This window comes from Esox lucius, chromosome 14 (genome assembly GCF_011004845.1).
Source record: "Esox lucius isolate fEsoLuc1 chromosome 14, fEsoLuc1.pri, whole genome shotgun sequence".
NCBI lineage: Eukaryota > Metazoa > Chordata > Actinopteri > Esociformes > Esocidae > Esox > Esox lucius.
This window is the reverse complement of record NC_047582.1, coordinates 10,677,490-10,694,817: the sequence shown is the minus strand read 5'-3', so window position 1 is coordinate 10,694,817 and position 17,328 is coordinate 10,677,490. Positions and strand designations below refer to the sequence as shown.

The following is a 17,328-nucleotide window of genomic DNA, read 5'->3' as shown; positions in this document are numbered from 1 at the left end:
TGTCTATATTGTGAGGTTATAAATTTGTAATGTTTTGTCTATTTTCATGTGTGTATGTTCTAATAGTAGGCAACATTTTTTAAATCACTGAATCTTTATAGCCTATTGAAAGATTTGCTTTGAAACTATGAGACGTTTGTCCGTAAGAGAAATTCAGAACTGAGATACAAGTTGTATTATTAATATATAGGCTGTAAAATGGAACTAACTAGTTTGGCTTACGTGGGACTGCAGGCTTCCTCTTGTGGTGGACTGAAATAGGTGGACTGAAGTGTAATTCACTTCATTCAGACCTGTTTTCAAGAGTTCTGAACAGGCCTGAAAGTCGAGCTTGTTTCCGATCCAGGCCCTTTAACCTGAAGTCTGAATCCAGCCCGGCCCCAAATCAGATAAGGCTGAACCTTACAAAACATTGTTTAATTTTTTTATATCCAAACCATGAATCCATGTTGCTTTTTCACTAACATAAACGTAACCATTACAAGGCAAGGTTCTATCTCCATAGTTAGTTTGCTGCACTCTCTGCCATGTTAGCGAATAAATATATTGCTCTCGAGCACCCTGCAATGTTTATTTTTATTATCCCAGTAATTACATATACTGCAAAAATATTTCCACACAATATGTCGATATGAAAAATTAGTTCTGCAACAATTAGGCTGCTTCTGGTTTGAGCCATGTCTGTTGTTTACACATACAAGATAACACAAGTTCTTACTTAAATATGATTTGTGAGTATGGTTTTATCTACTTAATATTATTATTCATTATTTTAGAAAGCATAGAATGGACCAGACAAATTCAAAGTAGCTATACTGTTCTAAAGCTACTTTGTGGTTAATAGGTTCATATTTCTGTAGGGCCTTTATGTATGTTCCTTTTCATGCTGAGTTTGAGACCATTTATGAACAGTTGAACAGTTTAAACTGAAGTCAGATTTAATACATATTCTTCTCACTCGTTATTCCTGTCAAATGAATGGCCAGTTAAACCAGTCGACCATACAAATTGACTTGACAAATTGTTGGAAATCTGATGCAAGGGCACTTCCATTAACTGTATGAAAAGTGTCTAAAAAATGGCAGACATGCGCCTCAGACCAATTTTTCAGATCAGTGAAGGAAAAACAACATTTTAATATAGATGTTGACCTATACCTGTGCTTTTCCTCTAGAGCAAATGTGTGCTGAATGCTCTGGATGGCTCAGGGAAGACAGCCCTTCACCACGCAGGTAAGACTTTGTTAGAAAGAATTTGGTTGTAAGACATATGCATAAGGGCTCTGTAAATCTTCTGAAAAAGTCTGAAGCTTTATGACTAACACATCTGTAGGTTTCAGCTCTGGGCAATTAATATTTTCTGTCTCACTTGAACTTGGCTGGGCATCCTTCATCCAAATGATGCACTCAGCTGTACTATGCACTACTACAGCTGAGTGCATGGTTTGGATGGAATCCCCCCGTTCTGCACTTTAAAGGGCCGCCCGGCCCACCGGTCTGAGGGAAGATTATTAACATTGATCAGTTAAAGGAATCTAGTCTATACAATACTAGAGACATTAAGTTTTAAATTAAATGTTTTGTAATATAGGTGATATTTACAGAGACAATTGCTGATTACAACAATCAAACTAGTAATTCCTTTCATAGAATGTGGTACACATTCATGTTATACATTCTATTGATAACTTCAGGTAACATTGCTATTTGTATTTTCTCCATTTTCCTCTACCTGATCCCCATTTCACTTTCAAGTTGCCGTCGTACCCCATCCGTCCATTACTTTGGCCATTCATCTTTCTTATCCATCAATTAACTTGGCCATCCATCTCACCCACCTATCTGGAGTTAGGTTTCTTGTGGGTGTTTCTTGGATGTGTTTTTGCCATTCAGTTATTCAGACATGGCAATAGTGAGTAATGACAGTGAGATAGATATGCTAGCTTTGCTGTGGATGTTTTGAAGATGAGACCTCCCCTCCTGACTGCCTTGCCCTCGCAATACAGCTAATTCAGTATCTCTAGGCTGAATTCTGTACTTTGAGGTGAAGCTGATTGCGGCCATCTAACTGCAGCTATCTAATTTATTAGCACTCATAGCTTGTATTTAAGCTCTGCAGTTGGTTAGCTGATCTAGCAAAGATTTTTTGCTTCTATCAAATCTGTGATAGTAAGCAGAGTCTGGAATATATTTAATGAGACAACTGTAGTTACTGGAAATTTGCTTTCATAATGTAATGGAAGCAACACCAACTTCCAAATCATCCACGCACACTTTTGGCGTAGGCTATGTATTTAGCTTACATTACAGTGGGATATCTAACAATGTGTTAGCTAGCTAGCTACTGTAGTATAAAGAAAAATGTATCACCAACACATCATTCTCAGGTTTGACAGACCGTTGAAGCAAGAGTTTAGGGATTTAAAACAAAGTGACAAGACATATGTCTTGTCACTTTGCTCTATTTGACTGTATATGTGAACTGTATATTGATCTGGCTGGGGATACATTGTCATCGCTGGGATGATTTCGAGTTTGGGCATGAGTTGTTTACGTTTCTAATTTAAACCCAACATTTACAACAAGGCACAATTATTCTTTAGCTGACTTTAAAACCAATAATTTTGAGAATAGAATACATACAGTGTGTCTGACATGTCTGACCTTATGTCATTGCCAAATACACACCTTCAAAGCACAGAAGTTGGTTTTGTCAGTTTAGTTCCACTTTAATGAAAATGTTTCCTATAATTGAATATTCCTGCAACAACAGGATGCTTAGATATGGCATCTGTAAGTGTACTGTCAAATGACTTGATAAGGAAGTGCACGGACTGTTACACTACTCTAACAATAGGCCACTTAGAGAGACAGATACTCAATAGGAGTGTGATTCCAGTCTTTGGTGATTGTGACACTGGAGACATAGTGGGCCTTACAAACATTTTAGAGAGCTTTCAATCAGCACAAGATGCTTTTATCATGGACTGACGGCTTGGATAAAAGACTACAGTAACGAGGGCAATGTCAATTACATATCTGGGAGAAGAGTCTCCTGCTTTTTCCCATTTTCCTCCAGGCATTAAATGTGGATAGCCGCAAACCAATTTGCTTATATTGGACACCTTAGCAGGAAGTGTGTTGCTATAGCAGTACTGAATGGGGACTGTGGGAGATATTTATCATTACTTTCTATGGCTACCATGGATTTTTTTACTTTTGTCATATATGACCTTGGTCAGCAAGGCATTTTAAGCATTCGATTGATTGTCTTATTTTTCCATCTCAGCTGCCAGTGGAAGTGTGGCGATTGTCCAAGCTTTATGTGAGCACAAGTGTCCGGTGAACGTCAAAGACAAGGTACGTGTGGCATTCATTCAGATACAGCAGGGGTGTATGGGGCCTCCAGTGTGAGGGGCTTCCTTAATTCATAGAGGTAAAGGTTTAGGAACTGTTGAGTGTGGAGTGCAGTTCTCATTCAATTAAATTTTTGTTTAGATTTCAAGTGCCTGCGGGTAGAGAAAAGGCTGTTACACATAAATACAGCATGCAGGAATCCCATTGTACAGATTCAGCTATGCCCTAAAAGCTATAAGCATACTGACCCAGAGTGACTGACAGTGTGTGTTTCTGTCAGGTTATGGTAGTGTCAACTAATAGCCTATTCAGACTACAATCCCATTTCCCAATAAGTTGGGACATTGCATAAAATGCAAATGTAAACAGAATTAAATGTTGTGCAAATAATTTATCCCTATATTTAATTTAAAATAGTACAAAGACAACACATCACATTTTTAACTTAGGAATGTTGTTGTTTTTGGAAAAGTTTATGCCCATTTTGTATTTGATGCCAGCAACACGTTTCAAAAATGTTGGGAGAGTTGCATATTTACCACTGTGTTGCATCATCTCTTCTTTAAACAACACTCTGTAGGCATTTGGGAACTGAGGAGACCAATTTCTGTAGTTTTGAAAATGAAATGTATTCTCATTCCTGCTTGATATAGGATTGTAGCTGCTCAACATTTCAAGGTCTCCTTTGTCATATTTTTTGTTTCATAACGCACCAAATGTTTTCAGTGGGTGACGGGTCAGGACAGCTGGCAGGCCAGTTTAGCACTCAGACTCTTGTACTACGGAGCCATGCTGTTGTGATACATGCAGAATGTGGTTTGGCATTGTCTTGCTGAAATAAGCAAGCCCTTCCCTGAAAAAGTCACCCATGCCATGTGCACTAATGCCATGTGCACCCCATACCATCACCGATGCTGGCTTTTCAACTGTGTGCTGATAACAAGCTGAATTCTCCTCTTTTGTCCGGAAGGACAGTGTCCATTATTCCCGATAAGAATTTCTAATTTTGATGAGTCAGACCACAGGACAGTTTATCACTTTGCCTCAGTCCATCATAAATGAGCTTGTGCCCTGAGAAGGTGGAGGTGTTTCTTGATCTTGTTTATATATGGCTTCTTTGCATGGTGAAGTTGTAACTTGCATTTGTGGATGCAGCGATATACTGTATTCAATAGTTTTCAGAAGTGTTCCTGAGCCCATGATTTACACTACCGAATCGTGTCTGTTTTTAATGCAGCTGAAGATCGTGGCCATCCAATATTGGTTTTTGGCCTTGTCCCTTGCATACATTTCTCCGGATTCTCTGAATATTTTAATATATTATGTACCATAGATGAAGAGATTCCCAAACTCTTTTCAATATTATGTTGAGAAACGTTATTCTTAAATTATTGCACTTTTTGGCTGCGCAGACTTTCACTGACTGGTGAACCCATCCTCACTTCTGACAGACCCATCCTCTCTGGAATGATCTTTTAATACCCAATCATGTTACTGGCCTGTTGCCAACTGACATAAATAGTTGTGTAATATTCCACCAGGTTTAGTTTTTTTAGCATTACACAACTTTTCCACTCTTTTGTTGCCTCGGTCACAAATAGTTTGAAATGTGTTGCTGACATCAAATAAAAAGAATGGCATATATTTTTCAAGAAACAATAAAATGTTGTCTTTGAAATGTTTTCATTTGAATATAAGGTTTAAATGATTTGCACATCATTGCATTCTGTTTTTTATTTATATTTTGCACAGCATCCCAAGTTTTTTAGAAATGGGGTTGTACATGATTTGTTATGAAAACTTCTTCATTTACATTACCTTAACATAATATGTAAATAAAATGATCGATTCACAGCAGCACAAAACAGCTCTTGCTGCACCGTTAGGCAAATAACGTGCGCTCATTGCTGTGGACAGACCCCTGACCTTGAAAGCATAATAAACTAACTGACAATGTTGTTTACCTGGTAACTAATTTGGCACACTCAGTCGAACAAGTGCCGTTGCTGGTGATAGAAGAATTGGTCCGTCTGTGTGAGGTGATTTTAGTTACTTCCCAATGACTAATTTTGTCGGACCGCTTAAGCGGAGCCAGCCTAGAAAAGTGACTGATTGACCCATTGTTAAATAGCGCAGTGGTTAGAGGTGCAGACTGCCGCGTAGTCAACAGGGGTTCGATGCACTGACCAAACAAAGTAGGCATTAGGATTTTTTCTGGATGGACTAAAACATTGCTGGCTACAGTAGCTGCAGTATAGTAAGCCTAAAGTAAAACTGTTCTATTGCGATGGACGAACTGCACCGACAAGGAACATTTCGATTTACATAGTGTAGTGGTTGGCTATTCAACTATTATCTAAAGAAACGAACCAGACGAGTGATTCGGGTCATTGTTTTCATTATAGGTACTGTATAGATATTAGCTAGCCATCTACTGAAATCTTTTTCTAATTTAACATGTTGTATGTAGTGTTGTGAGCCTGTTATACCTGTTGTTGGTTTGGATGTTAATAGGTAATGTAAGGAACTAGTTTCGAGAACTGGGGAGTTTTTACTAATTGGTTTGGCAAATGCAGGAAATAAACAGGCACTACATCTCTACACACGTATAACGTGCAACAACACCCGCTTTTTAAATAGCGCAGTGGTTAAAGACACAGTCTGTCACACGGGACACCGCAGATCGAATCAAACCAGGACAACAACATTTATTCCTTCTAATCGTGGGCGGGCTGGACTAGGACCAGCGTACATCTCCTGTGTTGTAAATCACTCATCCCCTAACTAGGATACGTTTCAAGAATGACAAAAAAATTCTGTGCGTTTTAATTAATATGAATAAATACTAATAAATGAATGCGTTAAATAACATCATAGGCCTATATAATCTTATGGACAAATTCCTAGTTTCGTCAGGATTACTACGAAAAGGTCCAGCAAATGGAATTTGGGCGTCAGATAAACGACACATTAGCCACATGTCATTGTGTCACAATACAACATAACTCTATGAGATCATATAACTGACACAAATCCGGGCAAGTCTCATTCATATAAATTAAACTGTCGTAGTGTAAAAATGTGTGTGTGCGTGAGTGTGTGTTGGGGGTTTGTTGTGTATGAGAGGCAGACATTGCGTGTGTAAGTGTGTGTTGGGGGTTCGTTATGTATGAGAGGCAGACATTGTGTGTGTGTGTGTGTGTGTGTGTTGGGGGTTCGTTGTGTATGAGAGGCAGACATTGTGTATTTCTTGGGTAGCTGGGCGGCGTAGCTACAGACTTGTGGTCTCCACTGGAGAGAGGTTACATGTCTGTGGTTTCTTTCAGTTCTGTGTTGTTTTTCCCCCTCCTCTTTGGGAGGCGTGACCCTAGCTCGGCTGTACATGTCTGTCTCCTTCCTGCCAGCTTTGCTAACATATACACACCCAGCACACACACTCAACCTCATAAAAATGCCTATGTTATTTCCAATTACATTAATTGCAGCACAGGGGTCGTATAAAGAGCAGTTTTGGCTTTTTAGAGTGCTTTTTCGAGGGCTTCTGATCCAGTAATATACTTCCAGTCTACCACAGGATAGATGTTTAAGAATGTATAACTTGGCAATAACCAATACATCGCGATCAAAATCTCCAATTCATTCCTGCCGTACAGAATCATACTGCATGCTTACTTAACTCATGGTTTGTGTTACATCAACTGTCATCAATACTTAATTGTTTAATTGTGAAACGGTTCTGAAATCCTGCCCTTCCTCGCACCTTTGCCATGTGGGCTGCCTGAGATGATACATGGGACAAGATAGTAACTTCAGTCCTCACACCAATAAATCAGTTTGGCTCAATTGAAGATGCTAGCTTTCGTTGGAGATATACAAGAAGAAACACAACTGTGATGAAACTATCGAGCCTCTTCAGTCCAGCTGTGGGTTTTTCATCAACACTTCCTGATCCTGAAAAAGCACTCTACTCTGATATACTCAAAGGACTCTGGCGCTGTGGAGGGCCAGGCAAGGAGTCACGCACCAGTGAGAGCATTTAAGGCCGTCACTATCTCACTCCTCTCCAAGCCTGTGGATACGTCTTCGTTACTGCCAACTTGTCATCCTGTCTGGATGATAAACACAAAAGATTACTGTTTTGTGTCTCTGCAGAGAGCCATTGCAGCGATCATAATTGTCTCTAAAAACAATCACATCTAATGGCCGTACCTCACTGTGGGATCTATCCATCGGATATAAGTGTTCACTCAGGCCATCTGAAGAGCAGTACTTTAGCTTTGTGTGGGAAGATCATGCTGTTTGGATTGAGAAACATGGAGTCTAGCAGCTGTGTCATGTAACCTTTTGTTAACTTCACAGAGCATGTCCTTACTATGGTTGTTAGAAGCAGCTAGTACTTATTCACTAGTTACTAGTAACTTTAGTAATTATTACTAGTAACACTAGTTTTACATATTCAATAAATGCTTTTTCTGTTTTCACTATTTGCTAATTCTGTCACTAATAAAACCAAAAGAAAAGCATAATGGCTAAAGAAGGTTTAAAGTGAATATCGGCTGTGCTAGTCCTATACATAAAAATGGGTAATGCTAGCAATAACAAACTAGTTAGCACTACTCAAAATGGTTGTAAGGTTTTGTTGGCTGTTCCTCTTTGCCGGGGGTCACATCAGCATCTCCCCGTTTCTGCTCAAAAGTGAGCTCCAAACCTGGTGGATTCCTGACCTGAGGGTAACTAAATAGGACAGAGACAATAGAGGGGTTAATTAAGAACTGGTAGAATGATTTGTCACTGCCCGACTCAGCCTGCTGGGTCCACAAGTTCCCCAGATTAATTAAGAGACCACTGCAAATTGAACGCATCTGTTCCTCACTCAAAGCTTTCCTTTTCAACTTTTTTGGAAAGGAAAGAAAAAGGTGCAGTGGTCTCTTAATATTTTCCAGAGCAGTATATGCATACATGCCTCTACTGTTACTGCCAGTCAACACCACTATAGCAGCAGTTCACAGTGAGAACATCAACCTGGATTCTGGTCTGACTCACATCTGGAACTGATTCCTGATCTCTTCTAACAGAAAGGCTTGGTGGCAGCTCGCCAACTAGTTCCTTGACATGCCACATGCCCTGTATATCTTTAAATAAACATAGCAGGAACTGCAACAAAGACTAACAATGATGGTGGCTTTGCCACTATCTGAATATGCACTCTCGTGGAGGAGTCTTGTCAGCACACCGACGGGACAAACTGGACCGTCACCTCAGTACCATTACAGCACGGTTCATTTAACAGTTAACCCTCAGTCTGTGTGTGTGTGTGTGTCGGGCAATACAGTCGTAACCACAGCCCTCTGTGGTGCGCTGGTGCTGACGGCTGAGATTACACGTGGCTTAAATGTCAGATTGTTACATTAGCCTCCTGGGCCCTGGCAGCCAGCCTCTCTGCTGGCCTCACCCACAGATCACATACTGTGGCTTTATTTAGGCATGAGGATCAGTCCACGTAGTTCTCATCCCCCTCAGACTGAGAGGGTATGAAAACATTCACACTGCGGCTGCCAGGGGTTTGTGAGCCAGAGATGAGGAAAGCAGGACTTTTGTCTTGTTCGGATTTCAAGAACATAGGCTGGGCTGGTGAAACCATTAAATACGGCACTTTGTGACCTGCATGTCAGCCTGGTCGTACGTGGTGTATGTTAGTAGCGTAACACTGAGTCGACGTTGACTCTGAACAATGTATAAACACTAGAACTGTCATGAGTAATTCACTCTTTATTTACTAGAGGTTATTAGTCCATAAGACCACTCGATAGTGGATGGTGGTCTGAATGTCTGATATTGTTAAGCAGCTCAGAAGATTACATTTTATGTAATGGAATCATCTGAGGTCATTCTTGGTGAATAAGAACTGCCTGTGTTTTCACAGCTAACAGCCAGAAGTCTCACAATGTTGACAGCCTCTAGACAAGGCCAGATCAGTCAGTCCAGTCAGGATATGTTATCTCTCTGTCTCTCCGGGGAAAGTATACAGTATGTATGTTGCTGCTGAAATGGTTCTTTTCAACTGGCTACGAGTTCCTGTATAAGTTTGAAGCAAGGATGTTACTTTGAAGTAGAGTGTGATGGGATGAATTCTGGTGTCAGTCATGAGTATATCACATTTTATGATTGGTCCTTTAAGTGTTTTCAGAAAGCTTTCAGGAATAATGTGATTCTGGGACATCATCCATCTACCCATGAAGCCGAAACTGTTTAAATCTTCCTGATTGTATTAAGAGTTAAGGCCCAGTGCAGTGTGTAATATTCTGTGAAGCAGAGATGGACTGAAATTGGGCGATAGAAAGGGGCTGTAGATATTTCCTGACTGCTTTTAATGAGACGTCAGCTTCTTAAACTTCTTAAAACTGGTAATAACACACGCCAAACCCTGGGAAATAAATATATAAAATACAAAACGGAAAGATAGGCTCAAAGGAATATAGAATTGAATATGGAGGTACGTTATTTGATAAAGAGGACTTACTGCATGGGATGGAAAAGACTGTGTGGCGATGGAATGGAAGGATCTCTACATGTTGGTGTCTGGCTGGGTGAGAGAAAGTGGGAAATGTTTATCTTTGTTTGTCTTTCCCTTCCTTTGAGCTGTGGGGGTACAAATTCAGCATGCCAAAAGAATATAATAAAGAAGGCCTGTTTCTTTGGTGTCATGTGTTTCTGTGGAGGCCCGGGATATAACGTCATGCTTCTATTTCAGCCGTACGCTGAAGGATGTGGCCTTGCCTGTTACCACTCACCAAACTTACCCGTGTTCCTATTAGACTTGTGTTGGGGTCATAGACTACAGTACATGAACTAAACCGCTTGACTTTGTATTGCTGTCACTGCTGAGTGGACCAAACAATACTCTATACTTGTAGTGTATAACAACTGTAAGCAGAGTTTACATTCCAAAGGCTTCTTCCTTTCCCTTGCCAAGCAACGAGGTCGTGGAGCCAATGCATTGGGATTTTTAGTGCAGTGGTTACTAGGAACAAGGCATCTGAACACACTGTGCACAGGACCCTTTAACCGAGCCGTGACATGTGTGGGTGTGTCCTGTAGGACGGCCTCAGCCCCCTGCTGCTGTCTGCCAGACACGCCCACGCCGAGGTTTGCAGCGGCCTGCTGGACTCGGGAGCCGACGTCAACGCACGTGATAAAAATGGCAGGTAGGAAACGAGTCACCCGTCAGATCACGCGGTCCTTTCGCTGTTGTCTAGAAACACATTACACTGATGATGTTGGCAATGACGATGACAATGATGACTGTATGACCGCAACGGTGACAACGATGCTGGTCTTTCCTGGCTGGGATGCAGAACGGCAGTAATGCTGGCCAGTGAGAGCAGCAGCTTGTCCGTAGTGGAGGTTCTGGTCCAGAGGGGAGCGGACCTCCATGCTGTAGACTCTTTGGGTCATGACGTCCTTCACTACGCCAAGTTGTCCGGCAGCAGTGAAGTCAGGGCCGTCCTCACTGCCGCTCTTCACAAGGCCCACTCAGACTCAGGTGAGAGAAGAACCGTGTTTTTGTGCAGATGGAGACCTGAGTGTGAGGTAATTGACTCATTTAGGCTTTGTTACCCATTGAAATTAATTTGAGGTGTCTGAAAGTTAAAACACAAAATGTTTCAAATGTCCTGTACAGTATATTAATAGTTGTTGGTGGTAACATGAGGAATTGTTATTTTGCTCACACTGTAAAATTCAAAAGAGATTAGAATGATAATAATAATATTGGGCTTTTCTCACATTTTCTTCATAATCCACACAGAAATATCATTGACCTTTGTGGTGGAGCTTTGAAATGCTACTTTTTACTTTGCCATTCATGCAGAATTTACCCAACACTGCCATCTTCAGGCTGTGTATTGAATGTAATTATTTTGCTCTTCTCCCTATACAGACACCCCAAAGTCTCCGAAAACCCCTCAGGTAATTTAGTTAGGCTTGTGCAGTCTTTTCTATCTTCTTTTAAACTTACCAACTGCAATCAAGTTTCTTTACTCATTGAACCTACACGTATTAACATTATATAAAGATGTGATAACATTATATAAAGATGACTACAATGATTAGTCTATGCCAAAGGAATAACACCCATTCAGTAAAAATGAACAACCCTATCTTAACTTAAATGAGACGATTGATCCTTGTGTTCCTTATGAAATGCACTTTAAACAGCATGTACTAGATGAGCATGAACCTTAACACATGCCCAAGAGATCAATATTCAAACCCTGTTCTCTGAATGTTTGATGATTCTTTTCTTTCACAAACTAACCTGACTAAAAATGCTGGATCGTTCTTCTGTTTTTGTTCTCCTTTCCACCCACTCCTTTACTCACACCTCAGCATGATCAAGTGGCTAGGTTAGATGGCGATCGAAGCACAACTCCCAAAAAACGAAAAGCACCTCCACCTCCCATTAGCCCTGTGCAGGTAAAGGCGTGCCTCTCTCTGTCTGTCCGCTTGTTAGTCAGTCAGTATGTCTTCCTGTCAGTTTGGTCTCCCTCTGTCTGTTTTTGATCCTGCCTCTTGGTTTGAAATTATCCTCAGCCCAGTTGGTGTCCGATAAAGCCTGTTTTATTCCTTCTGTTGGTGTTCCTATTATTGTCCTTACATGTCTGCTGTGTTTATGTATAGAATATCATCAATTCAGGGCTGAAGTGGGGGGGGGGTCTTCTCTGTTTGAGTGTGTTTGTGTGCATTTAGAACTGTTACTGACAGAGCGCACTGTTGGACAGAGCGCACAAGTAAACACTGATATATTTCATTTTTGTTTTGTGTTTCTTAACTGTCTAGATGTCTAGCTTCAACTCTCCTGTGTACATGACCCCAAATGAAACTCCAGTCTCCAGTAAAAGTTGTGGATCTAAAGTCTTTCATTATACGGTACATGCACATACAGGCCAGCATCTTTTAAATATTTTTTTATATAAATTGTTGTAGGATTGAAATTTGAAACGACAGCCCTTTTTGCTAAATTATGATCTGGGTTCTTATCTGTAATGCTTTATTTTTGTGTTGAGCTGATTTGTTTGTTGGGCACTTTCTTTCCATAACTGTTTATTTCAACCCGTTTTTCTCCCTCTCACGCGCCCCCCTCCCCTTCCCTCTCATAGGAGGAGGAGTTGAAGAGTGTGTCTCTGAGAGATGAGGTGGAGAAGCTGCAGGAGGAGAAGCGCATGCTACTGGAGACCATTGATGATCTGAAGCAGATTGTGGACCGGCCTGTGACTATGAGCGAGATGGAGCCAGAGCCAAAGGCCAGTTTCAGCTATAGCGGGCCTGGTCTTTAATATTACTTTGATCCCAGGCCACTTGTTTTTTCCTCTCTCTGCTTCTCTGGAAACCATTTATTTAGCCTGTGTTCAGGTAGGGAAGCCAGGCTGGTCCTGGACTCTTTCTCAGCAGCAGCTCATTAACAACCCACCCAGTCATCTTTTCAGTTACAGTACCGGAGTTAAACACAACACTGCCTTGCTTAGCAATTTTCAACTTTGGACAGATTTTACTACCTTCCCTTCAGACATTACTACTGGAAGTGTTAAGTCCCATGAACTCAACAAACACTTGACATTCCTTGGTGGTCCAAACTTTTGCATGCTAAATGTGTAATTGTGTTGATGCAGGCGGGAGACAATGGGAAGGTTGACTCAGCTTTGGTTGAGGCCCTGCAAGCCAAGATTACAGCCCTGTCTCTGGAGAACCAGCAGTTAGCCCAGATACTCAAGGTAAGCTGTCAAACGAAACAGCATGTTATTCCAGTGGTGTAGATATCCCCCCAATACGGCAAAATAGCTATTTTCTCTTGTTTTTTTTAACTGCCAGGTTTAATAACCTTGTTTTGTTTTGTTTACTATAATTATTCCCAAGTCCATAACTTTCATGAGGTATAATTTGGACCTAAGAGAGATCCACTTGATAAGATTGGAATTATCGTTGTTGTTTACATATCTTTCTCCCAATCTCAATCTCCCTCTGTAGAAGCGTCCATCTCCCCAAGGAGGTGAGTGTAGCCAGGAGGACACGTCCCGTCCGGACAGTATGAACTCTAACGCCTCCTTCCACACCACCAACGAGTCCCCCAGCGAGGCCGTGCTCCAGCCCCAGGGTGCCGATGAGGAGGACATGTTTGAGCTTGGCAGCACCTCCCTGAGACAGGAGGATGAAGACTTTGAGGGGGAAGGGAAGGATGGCGGAGAGGAGGAGATTCGGCTGCTCAGGGAGACCCTAGGGAGTGTCCAGTCCAAATTGCAGGAGACACGGAAGGAGAACCGCACACTCCATGCCAGACTGAAACCTGTTCAGGGGGAGGAGACAGGGAGGGAGGGTGAGGTGTTGCTGGAGAGTCTGGCAGAGCTCCAGGCCAAGCTGACAGAGACACAGGAGAAACACGACCAGGCCAGAGAGGAGGTGCTGGCCCTAAGGGCACAGATTGAAAGAGGAAGTGGTGAAAGAAGTAAAATGGCCGAACAGGAGCTCCAGAGACTGAGAGGCTGTCTGGAGCAGGAAGTGACAGAGCTCAGGTCCCTGCTGACCCAGGCTGAGCAGCAGAAGGAGCGAGACGCTAGCCAGATCAGGGAGCTGGAGGCCAGGCTGAAGGCGGCAGAAGACAGCAGTCATCATGAAAAGAGCCTTCTGGTGAACCGTTACAAGGAGGCGCAGGAGGAGATCAGGATGCTGCAGGAAGCCCTGAGGGGGACTGTGCCTGTGGAGGCTGCCGCTAAAGACTTCGAGGAGATGAAGGGTGAGCTTGGGAGTGTGATCGATGGGTTGCAGCGCCGCCTGCTGGAGCTCTCCAAATCCTACAGCGAGACCAAGAGTGAATTGAGCACCACCAGAAACCAGCTGGAGGAGGCCCTGGAGGTCAGATCAAAGCCTAGCAGCCCTGGAGCCATCCCGGATAAGGAGCAGGAGAATCTGAGGAGCAGAGTGGAGGAGCTGCAGGCGCTTCTTGCCGACACACAGAGCAAGTACTCCTCCTCTCTGGAGGAGATTGCCCAGCTGAAGCGTGAGGCGGAGGCTCAAGCCCAGGGCTCGGTGGCATTAGCCGACCACACCCAGGTGGTGTCTTCTCTGGGCAGTGCCATCAAGGACTTGGAGAGCCAGGCAGAAGCTCTGAGACAACAGTTGTCCCAGAGGATGTTGCAGGTGGACGCTCTGCAGAACCGACTGACTGTGGAGAAGGACCACACGCCGGATGACTCTGTGTCTCGGCTGGAGCACGAGCAGATGAGAGAAGGCCTGGAGACGGAGGTGGGCCACCTGACGCAGCTCCTCCAGGGGGCCCTGAGGAAACAGGACGAGATGGCTCTGGAGGCGGCTGCGGCGTGGCAGGAGCTTAAAGAGGGGAGGAGTGAGAGGGAAGCTGTGCAGGAGCTGGCCATCAGCCGGGAGAAGGAGAATCACACACTAAACACTAAGCTCAGAGAGGCCCAGGATGCCATCGCTCAGCTGAAGAAACTGGTAGAAAGTCATGTCAGCTCAGAGAGAGAGAAAAATAAGAAGGTTTGTTTGTCAGAAATTTACTTTGGAGTGTTTTATACAATCTTTAGTGCTAATTCCCTGGTTTGACGGAGTTCAGACAGGTATTCATCTACTTTGCTTCCTGCTGACATTTTGTCTAGATAGAAGAGTTTCAAACTTTTTTATTGATCGCCAATTTTCTGTTGTGTTTCAGATTGACGACCTGTCGAGAGAGGTGGGGAAGTTAAAGGATGCCTTAAACAGCCTCTCCCAGCTGTCCTACAGCGCATGCTCACCCAAGAGACAGCAGAGTCTACAGCAGCAGCTCCTGGACAGCCTGCAGCAGCAAGTCAAACAGCTGCAGTATCAGCTCGGGGTCAGTCCAGCACGAAAACCATAGCTAACACGGTTTTGTTGAACAGTTCAATTATTGTGCTAACAGACAGGACGTTGTTTAACATGAATCCCTAAGACTAAGGATTGTACCAGAACAACAACTAGCAGACAGTCGGAATCACACAGCTGTATCATGTTCTGAAAATAAGATTCATGTTTAGCCAACAACTGCGGTTTTGAGTTTGAGCCAAGCCAATGTGCTGATCCGTGGTGGCCTCTTGTCCAGAACATCACTAGACGTCGGAGGCCAAACCAGATCATCTCCCATCTGCTGCTTCTCAGGCTGGACACAGCCTCTTAGTCACTGACCACCTTGTCCATGTCTCTGCTCTCCAAATCAGACAGCTTTGACTAAGGACCACTACATTTAGATGAAGATCTTTACAAGAAGTGTTCCAATGTCACTGCTGGGAATTAGAAAAGAAAAAAGCAGTGTTTTCTATTGGTTATCTTTCCTGATTCTGAGCAGATTCCTCCGGGTGATGACTGACTTCCTGCTAGCCGATGGGTTGATATCACACTAACCAGTGTTTGTCTCTTTAATGTAGGAGTCAAAGAAACAACACCATGAGATAGTGTCAGTCTACAGGATGCACCTCCTTTACGCTGTCCAGGTAAATCCTTATGGGTTCTGTGTCAGTTCATATTAAACACTGACGGTATTGCTCTTTTAATGTAGCGGCTTTATTTCTCACAGGGTCAGATGGACGAGGATGTCCAGAAAGCCTTGAAGCAGATTCTGATGATGTGCAAGATGCCAACCGAAGCCAAATGAAGCATCTTAGACTGAGCCGACTGGTCAATGCTGGAGAGGAGAGTTCTTAAACCCTCCTAATCGCATTCATCGCGCTACAGCGCACGTTGCCGCGTCCGTCCATCAAAAATGGGGAAAAAAAGGATTTTCTGAGGGAAAAAATACTATTCTTCCCCTGTCTACAAATGATGTCAGAGGGGAGCTACAGTATGAAGACTTGTTGTTTTGAATGGTGTCCTATCTTCAAACTAGCAGTGTTAGTTTTGTATTGTTGTCAAGAATTGTAGCAAGTTTTCACAATTTATTAAATATCTTTTTTTTTTTTTTTTTTACTCTGCATGAAACCTTTCCAAAATCTACCCACAGGCAAAAGGCTTTTGTGACACCTAAAATAAAGAGATGCGTGCTTGTGATAGATTGGATATGGTTTATATCAATATTTTCCTAATACCACAAACCTTTATTAAAGTAATATTTTCAAATACATTTCAGCAGAGGCGTCGCTAGGATCACAATAGATTCAGGGCTTAGCCCACCCTCCCGCCCCGCCTGGGTCAGAAAGTACAGGGTTTTGAATGTACATGCGGAAAATGTCGAAGTACACGCTAGCGGCCTACAAGTCTACATTGTCATAATACGTGATGAGAATTATAGATGAATACATCAGGGGCTATTTTTTTATTATTATTTTTTATGCCCAGGCCTAACGACGCCACTGCATTTCAGATACATTTATAAAAAGAAAACATGTTTGGTAAATCTTTTTTTACCAACCAATTCTGTGACTTTTATATTAGTTAAATATTGTAATGACATGGGTCCTTAGTGTTTAAGGTCTGTGATCGCCAGTTATACCCAATATGGTTGTTTGTCCTCATTTATACCATATTCCCATTGGCTCCTTTTAAATTGACTTTTTGAGTAGAATTACCTTTTTGAAACCCCCAATGCTTCAACAATAATATTTATTGAGCAATAATCCTGTACTTGAAGAGTGAGCTGTTATCTTGGGAGTGTCTCTGAGGACAGGTCATGTAATGTTACTAATGCACTTTCCTCATGCTGTACTCATGTTCAAAGTCAGAAGTATGCCAGAATATTTGTCTTCAGCAAATTACCTGTCCCAACCAGGATGCTTCTGTTTTGGTGTCTCATGTGCCTGATTTTTTTGTGTTTTGACACCTGACAAATGTTTTTTCTTAAAGGCTTAAAAAGTAATATTGCATTGTCATTCTTCTGTCATTTTTTGAAATGTTCTTAGTTTAGTAGCAAGTTGTCTTATTTTTTCGGGGGGACAAAACATCTCTGTATGTTAGC

General features: G+C 42.3%; 1 protein-coding gene across 3 annotated transcripts in view; it reads left to right on the top strand.

Moving 5' to 3' along the window:
* The window catches only part of rai14 (retinoic acid induced 14), a 43,448-nt gene extending 27,107 nt beyond the window's left edge, over positions 1-16,341 (top strand). For 2 of the 3 annotated variants that reach the window (XM_010877275.5, XM_034296823.1), the window contains 13 exons: positions 1,175-1,232; positions 3,289-3,359; positions 10,455-10,561; positions 10,712-10,899; positions 11,296-11,324; positions 11,745-11,831; positions 12,195-12,284; positions 12,515-12,658; positions 13,025-13,126; positions 13,380-14,903; positions 15,076-15,237; positions 15,806-15,871; positions 15,955-16,341. In XM_010877275.5, the coding sequence (XP_010875577.2) occupies positions 1,175-1,232; positions 3,289-3,359; positions 10,455-10,561; positions 10,712-10,899; positions 11,296-11,324; positions 11,745-11,831; positions 12,195-12,284; positions 12,515-12,658; positions 13,025-13,126; positions 13,380-14,903; positions 15,076-15,237; positions 15,806-15,871; positions 15,955-16,032 (2,706 nt within the window). In that variant the 3' untranslated portion in view covers positions 16,033-16,341. The remainder of the gene's footprint in view (positions 1-1,174; positions 1,233-3,288; positions 3,360-10,454; positions 10,562-10,711; positions 10,900-11,295; positions 11,325-11,744; positions 11,832-12,194; positions 12,285-12,514; positions 12,659-13,024; positions 13,127-13,379; positions 14,904-15,075; positions 15,238-15,805; positions 15,872-15,954) is intronic. The other variant, XM_034296824.1, reaches the window with a different exon arrangement.
* Positions 16,342-17,328: the final 987 nt, after the last annotated feature.